The sequence below is a fragment of the Aptenodytes patagonicus genome, chromosome 6, assembly GCF_965638725.1.
Source record: "Aptenodytes patagonicus chromosome 6, bAptPat1.pri.cur, whole genome shotgun sequence".
Classification (NCBI taxonomy): Eukaryota; Metazoa; Chordata; class Aves; order Sphenisciformes; family Spheniscidae; genus Aptenodytes; species Aptenodytes patagonicus.
In genome coordinates, this window is record NC_134954.1 from 10,010,680 (window position 1) to 10,022,754 (window position 12,075).

The 12,075-nt window shown below is 40.0% G+C and overlaps 1 protein-coding gene across 1 annotated transcript in view; it reads right to left on the reverse strand.

The window, feature by feature from the left end:
* LOC143162601 (IgGFc-binding protein-like) overlaps window positions 1-12,075 on the reverse strand; it is a 52,744-nt gene that overhangs the window by 8,040 nt on the left and 32,629 nt on the right. Inside the window, exons 42-52 of the mRNA XM_076343285.1 lie at window positions 10,621-10,729; window positions 10,027-10,118; window positions 9,225-9,401; window positions 7,067-7,269; window positions 6,628-6,772; window positions 5,642-5,883; window positions 4,811-4,975; window positions 4,228-4,352; window positions 3,219-3,487; window positions 1,795-2,003; window positions 1,178-1,319 (exon numbers count right to left, since the gene is read on the reverse strand). Coding sequence (XP_076199400.1) covers window positions 1,178-1,319; window positions 1,795-2,003; window positions 3,219-3,487; window positions 4,228-4,352; window positions 4,811-4,975; window positions 5,642-5,883; window positions 6,628-6,772; window positions 7,067-7,269; window positions 9,225-9,401; window positions 10,027-10,118; window positions 10,621-10,729 — 1,878 coding nt within the window. The remainder of the gene's footprint in view (window positions 1-1,177; window positions 1,320-1,794; window positions 2,004-3,218; window positions 3,488-4,227; window positions 4,353-4,810; window positions 4,976-5,641; window positions 5,884-6,627; window positions 6,773-7,066; window positions 7,270-9,224; window positions 9,402-10,026; window positions 10,119-10,620; window positions 10,730-12,075) is intronic.

Genomic DNA, 12,075 nt, shown 5'->3' on the forward strand with positions numbered 1-12,075 from the left:
GATAAAAATGATTGCTGATAGCATGCAGGTCTCTTAAAGTAAAGATGGGTGCTCAGGCATCACCCTAGTGAATGGGCACTCAAATGGAGAGATGGCCAGAGAAACTCATTCCTCTGCTGAGAACCAGTGTGAGCCAACTGAACTGAAGCAGAACATGAGGGTTTATAGGCTTTATAGAGACTAAGTTGTGCACATTGGTCCTCTGCAGAGGAATGACTGCCACACAGCATGGCTTGCAGTGGGCTCTTGGAGATGGCGGTTTCATAATCCTCAGCAATGTGTTGCTACAAAATTATTGGAACATGAAAAGCAATGTCTAATTTTGGCTGGCTCACTGCTGTCACGCTGATTTCTTCTGAGGTAACTAAATTGATCATTGGGTTCACCAGACCTAACAATCAGATGCAGCGACTATCATCTAAGTATTCTCCTTGACCATTGAGTGCAGAGCAAACCATTATCCCAGGAGCAAGGCTCTCCTTAAGACTGCTGGGGTGCCTCTGCTGTGGTATTTTGCCAAAATGGAGCAGGGGGAAGCTGGATTTGCATTATGCTCTTGTACTGATCATCAATACAGTAGGACCTATGCCATACTATTCTTCAAAATTGAAGTGTAGAGTCACTAGGCAACAAGCTATCTCCTAAACAATCCAATTTACCTAGAGAATATGGGATTAGCTTTGCTTAGCCAAAGCAACTATTGAATGAAAAGCACCAAAGTTCTCTGACTGGCCTGTTACATATCTGTTCAGATCTGCTGTGTCCTGTTTTGCCTTTATTTTTTTCTGTTCTCAAATCAACATGCAATGGAAAAAACAGGATCATTGCCGAAGGATTCACAGACATATCTGAACTTTGTTTTTGGTAGATGAAATGCAAATATTTTTTTTTTTTATTTAAACTAGTCAGACTGAACTGTCAAATCTCTAGATGTAAGTAAATTTTCAAACTCTTGTTCCACTTCCCTCTACAAATTCTCTGTCTTGTACTGGAACTTTCTATTCTGAGAACTGAGGCCTTTTTGTGTTCAATAATGTGTCGTCGATAGCACTGTCAGAGCTGCCTTCTTTCCCTGTGGAAAAGACTGGAAGTGCCATGGAACAAAGAATGGACACCCACATCCTTCCTCCTTCTCCAGCCCTCATGGAACACCAAGTGAAGACCTGCCTGCACATACCTGTTGGATTGCACTTGTATTTTCCGTTTTTGATCACGCAGGTTTCTTTAGAATCACAGCTATAGCTCTTACACTTGATGACACCGTTCTTCTGACACTGGCATCTTTTGGTGCAGTGTGGAGTTATCCAGGTCTCCCCAGCCTGGACACAAGTTGTGTTAATAATATGTTATCAAGGTGCTCAGCTTTGCAATGCAATAGAAGTTCAATAGCAAAGGGTGCAGGGGATGGCTAGGTGCAAACTGTCCAGTTGGCGATTCCACAACAGCTCAGTCCAGGTGTAGTCTCACCAAGAGCCTGGGTGGGGGGATCCCAGTCCATTTATCTTATTGTCTTCGACATGAGAATTTGAACACAAACCAGGACTAGGACAGACTGCCTGAATAACTCTGATCAATTGACTAATTTTGAATATGCCTCAATTTTGGCCTCAGGTGTGACGTACCAAGCTCCTGCATCTCCTAATACCTGAGCCTGCAGCTTTTACTAATCAGATGAAAGATATTTAAGAGGTAGACCCTGAAGATTCCTCTCTCTCTCTCTCTCTCATTCAAATGGACAGGAGACCAACTTTCTACAAGTTTTACAGCCAGAGATTTGCTCTACAAACTACTTACACTGTAGTAATTGTTGTCATCATCCCTGCAGCCACACTTGCTCAGAGGTACACAGTTGCCATTACTGAGCACGTAATTATCATCACACTCACAGCCCTCTGTGCACTTTTCTGTCTTCTCACAAAGGGAAGAGGCAAAAATGTCATTGCATGTTGATGGGCAGGTGGAGACACAGTCTGTGTAATGGCTGTGGGGTGGACAGGGCAATGCTGTATGGGTGAAGAGAATAGAACCAGCATTATTAAATACATTTAGAAAGTGCACTGCAAACACATGTGCCTGCCTGAAAGGTACAACTTGGCCTATAAAATGGTAATATAGAATTGCCTTTTAATAGCTGATTTTGATCATCAACCAGTTTTGATTTTTTATATTTTATTTAAAAAACCAACAAAACCAAAACAGAGAACCCTCTCTGGAGCTGCTGATTCTGTTCTATTACAGGTATGCCTGAACTGATGGCACCTGGTGCTAGATCATTCAGATTCAGTATTCCAGTTCAGCTGCAAATGCCTCTTTGGGCACTGCTAGAAATGAGAATCTTTAGGGCAAATTCCTTAGAATGCTCAACCCTCCAGTGATGCAAAACAGGTGTATATCTAGCTTAACCACAGACATAAACACATGCAAGAACAACAGATATGCATTGTCAGATTGAAGATTCATCTAGCTCTATGCCCTCTTTCTGTCAATGACTAGAGATGCATAACAGGACAGTTCAAGAAACAGGGTAGCAGGACAAAGGGTTCATTTGTCCAGTATTTTCCTCCAATCGTGGCAAGGAGGCGACTAAGAATTTCTGATGGACCTATTCAACATTCATCTGGCTTGTTTTTTAACCAGTTAATTGTTTTGCTCTCCACAACATTATGTGATAATTAATTCCACAATGTAATACTAAATTGTGAAAAAACAACAAAAAGAAACCCACTGTGTAATCTTTACTCATTTTTACATGATTTGTTTGTAGCTTTGTTGAATGGGTGGAGTGAGGCACATACACTGGAAATTAATCCGAGAACGTGGCCCTTAATAAGCAACTGGCCAAATCGCCAGTTTTCATTCAAAACACAGTGAGTGGCATTGAGCCCTGTGTCCTAACACAGTATCCCACTTTGCTTTACTCTTCTGGTTATATTATTTCTCCATTTTAGGCTCATTGCAGTATCTCATGGTGCTCATTTGGCTCCTAAAGCCATTCTAACTCCACATTACTATCCATAACTTGTCTAGTCCTGAGTTTAGCTCAACCTGAACACAGTTCAGTGCAACAATGGAGTCATAAAATCATCATAATAGAATTGCATTTTGTGAGAATTTGGGTTTAATTTTCTTATACATAACTTGTTCGCCTAATACTGCTAATTTGTTTTCATGCTATCAACCATCCAAGTTTCAGTTTTTTCACTTGCTTGTGCACTTACGACAGAATGTGCTGTTCCTCCATTTAATGGTGATTCCATGATTCCTGCAGTTGTCCACATAGACTTGAACTATGTCACAGAGAGTGGACTTCATGCCATCATACTGGCACATGTCATAGATGCAGATCTGTACGAAGTCTTCAGGCTTGACTAGATTATGACATGCTTTGAATTTGTCTGATTTTAGCACATTGCACTGGCTTTCAATGACTGGTTTATTCTCAGCAGTGCAAGGAGGAACATCATCTTCTCTTAAGTCTGATAAACAACTGCATAAAAGCACAGACACAGCTGCATTTAAGTTTCAAAGGCATATATAAGACGGAGACTGAAACTGAAAAGTTTGTTTCTATTGAAAGGTATTAAACAAATAATGCTAGAGACTACAGTCTTCTTTCTGTCTATGAGTGAAAGATTAGGCAGAACTAGACCTGCCTGGCAATCACCATGCTGTGTCTGACCCTTGTTACTCGCACTGAACTTGACCCTGACTAGAGGATTGACTTCTCAGCTTGACCTTGGACTTGTCTCATCACTGCAATCTTGTGTGGTGATCTGGACTCTTGGCTGACCCTGGCTTCCACCCTTGGACCTGCCCTGCTTGCCTTGCTCGGGTAGTGTGGGATGGGCCCTGGCTGGTGAGGCCACTGTTCTCTCTGCTGTGTTATCACACTAGGCTCCCAGTCCCTTAGGGAGCAGCTGGCCCTCACTGTTCCCCAACACCATCATCCTGCTCTAGGTGTTTTCACTGTAAAATAAACAGAGGCTATGTCCACAATGTGGACAGCCCCAAAGCCTAATTCCCGAAGTGTGTATGTAGATCAATATAATGGCTGTGGTTTCCCTCTGGCCTGTGCGGTGGTTTCCTGTGGTGGTGGCTTTTTTCTGAGCTTCAAATTCAAGAAGAGAAAAGTCTCATATACACTACAAAGTAGCAAACAGTCAAAACAATTGAAAGGAGACTGTTTCCTGAAGGAAGATGGAAGGTATGAAAAAAAGTTACATTTACCCTTCATCACTGTCTTCCTCCACTTTCCAGCTATTTCCAAACTGTGTGACACTGACAAGTGTACCATTGGGCAAGGACAGATCATCTTCACGATTATCATTGAAGTTACCACACATGCCATGTACCTGCAAATGAACAAGAAGCGTATTCTAAGCACAATCTGTTCTACATCAGCTTCCCCAATAACTTCTTATTCATTGCCTATGAAATGTTGGTGGTGATTTGGTCACATCAACCAATCTTGTACCAGACATTTCAGGCATAGTCACTAGTGTCTGACCACACCCATGGAGAAATAAAATAGAAATTGCAGTAAATCTGTGGTTCCCTAAGGCTTAAAGGCGTTTAATTCTATAATCTGGATGTATTTTCCTAGCCAGGTCATTTTCTTTCACTACCCCCTTGGAACACAAGGAAATTGTTGTTAAGAGAAAAAAAAAAAGAAAGGAAAAAAATGACATGTGTTCCAATACAGCTACAAAGAAAGATGCAATAGCAAAACACAGGAATAAAAGAAATTAAAAGTAAAAGCACAAAGCAGTGGTTTTGAAACAGTGCCAGATGTTTACATACTAAATCTTACCTTTGAGAAATAAGACTGCGGGAGGGTGATTTCCAGATGGTGATTGCCATCATATTTCACTATCACACCGAAGTCAGTTTCCACTACTATAAATCTGCCAACGTTTCCAATGGACACGCCTCGCAACCGGTTCTCCACTGGAGTGTAGACTCTCTCATTGTTCAGCTGGAGAGACATGCCATTTGTCAGTATGGACATTCTTCCATGAAAGCTTTTCTGCTCAAATCTATATTCCTTGCAGTGCTGAAGATTTCTCTATGACAGTTTTAGCTCCTTTACCCTTCCACCATTGCATATTCCAACTATGGGTTGCAGGAATCAGCCTTTTAGCTGAGGAGAGCTGGGCAGGACTCATAGCCTGTGCCTTTAACAGGGAGCTGGAAAGATCCCTGGTAGTGAGCAAGCTCTTACCCACCCAATGGGGTGGATTCCCTGCCTCCAGTACTGCCATGGATCCCCGTGCTATTCTAGACCAGTACAGTATGACTTGTTTTTCCTCTGCTCTTGTTAGCTAGCTATAGGTGATTGGGTTGACAACAGCTATTGAAGTGGGGAGCCCCATTCTTTAGTTCAGGCAACAATTCTCCAGTCTGGAGGCTCTGGGCTCCATCTCCAAGATAGGGCCAATAGAACGGTAAACCCAAACCAGAAGCCTTGGGAAGTAGTGAGAAATTATATTTCCCCATGATATCCAGTTAAGGGAGGTGCCCACAAGTGTTAAGCGTATGCGTACATATTCCTTAGGAAACATGAAGATCCTTTTTCCTACAGCTGCTGTAGTGAGCTAATTTTAAGATACTTCTTGCCAGAATAAAGAGCAGCACCACCTACCAAGATTCCTTGGTTTTTCTGAAGGGTGATTCGTACACCATACACATCTATGTAGACCTCTTTCAGGTATGTGGCCCCTCTTAGTCCTCTGTCTTCATTCTTGCCAAGGATGGTTATAGGAATGACACTGCTGGTGTTGACAACCTCAACCAAGGTGTAGGTGCAGGTACCCACAAAAGTGTACAACATTCCATCAAAAGTGAAATAATGGGGATCTCCTGCCACTTGACATGTTGCTTTGCCTGAAGGTGAAAAAATGATCTAAGAACTTTGGCCTGGATTTCACCATGGACTCAGCTGACCAAAGATGTTTGCATTAGTGCAGCAACCTAATACTGATCATTATTATGTGGGCAAACCTTCGCAGAGGTATCTCAGGTGCATGCCAATGACATTTATTCTGAAATAAATTTCCAGAAAGTGTCTCCTGAATTTAATTCACAAATTATGTACAAACTGGCAACTTGGCAGCAAATTAACCTCTTTAGACATTTCTATATGCTATTGTAGCTATGATTTATGGTAGTTGACAGTAATACAGAGCTTTTCTACTTAGCTATATAAAAATACATAATTATATGTATAAATATAGGTGTAAATATAAAAGTAAATAAATTTGCATCTATATACATAGATACTTAATGCACTTGCCATCACCCAGACTCTCAGAAATGCAGTTCTCAATTAAATTTAGAGCTTGCAGCACTGGTGATGTGGGACTTGAATTTGTATTATCAAGACAAAAAGAACCCAAGTGACCTTGCAAGCTTTTGGGAAGCATCAGTTTTTGCTGATATCCACTACAACAGAAGGGCATCTGTACTTGCAAGAGAGATCATCATGTCTTTTCATCTCTTAGCACTGGCAGCAGTCAGTTGGGACTTCTTTGCCATCACATATGAAATGATATTTATAATAAAGCCAGAAGGAGAAGAAGGATCTAATTATGGAATTGACATTGAGAACCATTTTCAGGCAGGACTTACCATTGGAATGACAGCCCAGCACACCATCCTGAATACTGCATTCCTCTCGGACTCCACACTCCCAGGATGTGCATGTAATGGTGTTATTGGCCTTGCAGCTGCAGCGTTCGGTGCAGGGATAACTGGTGAACCAACTTTCATCCAGCTGAGCAGAAAAAAGAGTGTACAAGTATATACTATAAGATAAATTGGAAAGTAATACTATAAGGGACAATCAAATTATTAGTATTTGAATGTGCATGATATATAATCATTTGGGCAATTGTAGCCACACAGCTCATGGATCAAGAAGGCTGGCAAAGTGAGACTATTTTGTTATTATTAATGGTGTAAATAATAATTGTGTTAGTGTTATTAACATTTTTTTCTCTCATGGTGATAAAGAATCAGATCACCTGTTCTTTTTTTTTTTTTTCTTTAAATGTCTGAGGTAACTTGCCTGGTGATACTGGTTTTTTTCATCAACACAACCACAGCTGCTTTCTGGCACACATTTGTCTCCACTCAAAACATAGCCTTCCTTACAGAAGCAACCTTCCACTGGTAAGGAACTGCAGGAATCAACTGCTGACATGTTCAAACAGGTAGAGGGACACCTAGTACCACAGGTCTTGTAGATGCTGCCTCCAGGACAGGACATTGCTAGAGAGAAAAAGAAAAAATAAGATCACTCAAAAAGGCAAAATCATGATAAAAGTTTTCCTGATCATTTCACTGTTTGCTCCTCAAAATATACAAAATTACTGTTGGAAAGTTTGACACTGGAGAGTGCTGCGTACAAAGGATTTTCTTGCCGTGTGAGATGGGTGGCTTTTGGTAGAGGTGGGTGAGACAGGTGGACCACCCTGCGCTTCACCTCACAAAGGAAGTCAAACATTGCAGGCTCGCTTTGAGGGTAGGTCTGATGTGATCATACAGGACTAATTGTGCTTGGTTCAGTAAACCTTTTTCTGCAGGTTTAAAGACATAAAGTCACTCCATTAAGGGACTAGAAGACTCGTTTCATGTACCAGCTGATATGGCCCCATTACTGTAGTTACTATTTGAACACCTACCATATATTTAAAAATAGAACTAAAAATCAGACTCTGTCTTTCACTGAGACCCCTTGAGGAAAATATATTATACTGTCACACCCCTCCCGCTCATGGCAGAATTGAGCTTCTATCAATCAAAGCGTGCTCCCCAGGGAAGACATTACATTTTACAGAAATCCTGAAGCATTTGTCCATTTCTGTCATCTAAAAAACCCCTAAAAACTGTTTCTGGCTAGATTCTGTGATAAATCACTACATATGACTCTCCTTTTCTTCTGTCCCTATAGCAGGATCTCTTAGTCCTGTCAGGCAATTACAGCCAACATCTCCAGTCATCTAGCCAGAGTACCTGCCCTTTGTCAGGTTCTTAACTGAGTTTTTATTTGAATTACTGATGGACGGAGCACTTGAGAGTCAATCCTCTTAATGTGACTGAGTCTTCTCTATCACTATAATCAAGCCATAGATATTTAGGTCCCGGGCTATGGCCTCAGACTATGGAGTCTGGATGTCCATAGCTTTAATCTGATTTGGAGTGTTTCTTGCTGTTTCTTGCTCTGTCTTCTTTTTATATATGAATTCACTGTGCTCTGCACTCCCAGGGCTGACTTACTGGGTACTTTAAAGCCATTCTAAAGTCACAGTAATTCTTTTTCCAAACTGAGCAGCTCCTAGAATGTCTCAATGTTTTTTTATGGTTTAGTTTCAATGCAGAGCTAATTGTTGATCACAGAAAAAAAAGAAAAAGAAAAAAAGTGTAAATCCGCAGAAGCTAATACAGTGGTAACTGGTATAATCAAAATTAGTGTAAAAGACAAAAAAACATAGAGAAGAATTATGGTTTATTTCAGTGTGGTTGACCTTTAGAGGACTTCTTTTTTTCTCTCCAGGTGTGTACTTTGTGGATATAAAAGTCCTTCAGAAGATGTCTGGCAAGCAGAAAACTGCCCAGTGCCACATAAAATCAGCACCAGTGGAACCCCTGGAAAGCTTTATTCTAAGAAATATGAGTTCATTATATGAAATTTCCCATAAGGTCATTCTGAAGAGAATTAATCAGGAGATAAATGAGAATACTTGATTTCTTTGCTTTATAGAGGAATACTTGTAAACTTCCTAGAAACAGCTGTTTCTCAAGGTCTCTTATTAAACTAGTTTTTTAACCAAAAGCTATCAATAAGCATTTGTGTATGGAGGACTACCAGCTCTGCTTACATTGAGGATGGTAGATTTTCAGTGGAGCAAAGCAACAGTTATTTTTTCCAGTGCAGAAGCTCACATAAGATACAGTTGAATGTAATCAAACTTTTGCAAGAAACTAATAGTAAATTATTAAAACTTTAAGGATTAGACCTCCATGTATCCAAATGTTCATGAAAATTAGTGTTTTATACAAATACTGGAATGGTATTGAAACTGAAGCAGGCTCAAGACATGACAAAAGATAGACTATACTCAAAACATTACATAAAATGAAATAATATGCATGAAAAAGGTGGAGAATGTGCATCCTTTTGAAGTTTAAATCCAGAATAGATATTTATAAGTCACAACACTCACGGCAAAGCGTAGCATTCCTCCACTCTATGCATATCCCAGCATTGATACATGACTCAGCATAGGCCTGCAGTCCATAGCATAAGGATGTTGCCTGTCCACCAATGAAACACATGTCGTAAACACAGTTTTCAAAGAAATTTGTTGGAGGTACTTTGGTATGACAATCCTTGAAGATTCCTGTGTAAATCAAGAAAGATATGTAAAGGATAGAAAAAAAATTGGGAATGACAAGATCACCACCACCATCTATTTTCTGTCATGGCAAATGTATTGTGAGTGCTCCAGGCTAACTTTGTTTAGTAAGTTAAACCAACACTTGAAACGGAGTGTGCACAATGAGACTTGGCCCTCTGGATCAGACTTCCTTCTTTTCGCATGATTGATACAACATAGTTTACATAAATTCAGAGTTGCTGGCTAGGCAAACCACTAGTTCTAAACAACTGCAGGGGCTGTCCAATGCAGGGAACATGTACACAATTTCAGATAAAGTATCTGTAATACATGCAATGACAATGCCCTCTGAACTATTTCTTTTAGCAAGCAGAGTGCAAGTCACTATAAAGCAAAGAGCAGCTATGGCTCCCCACGCACATTCTCAGATAATCTTCATGGATGCATTGGCACTGTCTGAATGGTTGACATATCTTGACAAAGCACCTATGAGTTTTATGTTGGCCATTCACACTGGAGGTTTTATATGCTTCCAATGTAAGCTCAGAACAACGGACTATAGAGAAGAGACAACACAAGCTATAAAGTGCTCCATTACATGGCTCACAGAGAACTACCAACATACTACCTGTTGGATCTGTGATCATGCCACATGCTGTATTCTTCTTTGCTTCACTCTCCAGCACAGGATCACATTGCTCTTCTGTCCCACCGGAGCATCTGGGGAAAGCAAGCAAAATCAAATGTGTGTTTCATATCTCTTACTACCAGACTTTCAGTGGAATATTGACACATGACAACCCTGCACAACAGGGTGTATTTTATTACAGTCACAAGACTTTATCCAGCTTCTTTGAAAAGCTGATGTCAGCCCTGTTGCTGAATGGACTCCCTTTTTGATGCCTTCCGGGCTATTCAAAGGCTTATTCTTAGCTGAAAAAAGAGCTATGGGATCCAATCAGTTATGGTTTCCAATCAGGGAACTGGACTGAAGTCCCACCCCCACTCACACTGAGCACACAGTTCCTGCTTTGGAAAAAAAGACTTAAAGGACACAAGCCCTCTTCTCATTCCCTGTTTAATGTAAAGGGGCAGCTCCCTACTTCTAATGGGCAACTGGAAGATGTAAAATGTGTTGGATGACAAAACCAGTGAGTGGATGGATGTCTGATTTCATAGAGTTTGATTAGCAAATGCCATGTAATTAAATTAATATACATACATGGTGTTATTCTCAGGCACAAGCCAGCTTTGTCCAAGATCAGTGGAACCACTTGCAATGTCACCATTGGGCTTTATGTTGTCATCATTTGGATCACCATTATAATTACCTGTGAGGGTAAAAAGAGATGTATGGGACACATGAAGTTCACACCTGAAGAACAAACCTAGGTTTTAGGCTGTAAAATAAACTACAATGAACTAGGGAGAGTATATATGCAACGCCAGTGTGTACTGGGCGAAATAAGAAGAGCTCAGTTGTGTTTTAGACTTTGACCGCTGACGAGAGCTGCCGTTCAGAGACTTGTGGACTTGAAGCAAGAAGTCTGTAAGGTCTTATGTAACTAGATCACATTGCATGCAAGAAAGAATTGCTTAGCTAAAAAAACCCAACTCATTTCCTTGGATCCTACCAGTAGAATGTTGGAGTAAAAATCAAATGGTGTTATTTGCACCATTATATTCTTAGGTAGATTTCCTGAGTAGAAAGTACGAAAAACCCATGGAGAAATAATTGAACTAGGAAATTTCGGACGATCCAAATAAAAGAATAAGCAGAAACTCACAAGACAAGCTACTTTTGTAATTTCTACAGTTCCATTTCCATCCTGAAGTACATTTTGTATCATCACCTGGATTTCAGAATGTTGTTCCAACTAAACCTGCTCAGGTTCAGGCATTAGCAACATTGCTGATGAAAAATTACTGGCCACTACTAATTCCAGCGAGCTCCTACTCTCATTAGCTACATAAGCCACCTGTGACTCTTCTTTACTTTGCTATCCTATTGCAACAGAATTTCTTACAGAACACAGTAGAATGTGCCCTTTGTGTCTGATCTTTCTCAAGGACTATATAAGGCCTCTATGTTTTGTATCATATATAGCACTTAATATTTTGTGGTATTTGAATTTTGGAGATAAAGTATGAATTTTCTTTCTTATTCATCAAGTCTGTCAGCTCAGGATTATCCATATTGAATCCTTGTCATTGCTTTGTTTTAATGTAGACACTGCCTATCTTAGCTGGAATAAAAAGTAGGTAAAAATAAGCCTTAGTAGTCTAATTTTTCTTTTCTTTCTTTTTCTTTTCTTTTTTTTTCCCCTTTGATCATATAAACATGATCATTCAGGTTGTATAAATACCTCCTAAAACAGCACAGGAAAACAGCAGCAGGAAAGCTTGAGGATGTTGACAGTAAGCTATTCTGAAGATTGCTCTCTGCTGTGGAAACAGCCTCAAGTTTTTATGAATCAAAAAATGAAATGGTATAGCATTCCTCACACCCAACAAGACAAATACATCAGAATGTAAATAACAGAAAAATGTATTTGTAGAATTCTTGAGTAGATGCATGCAAATCATTACTCTTCCTAAATTTAAACTGTAGAACTGAAGTGAGGTTTTTTATTTGGCTAAAAAAGTTATTTGTAGTTATACCTCACAATGTTCCAAA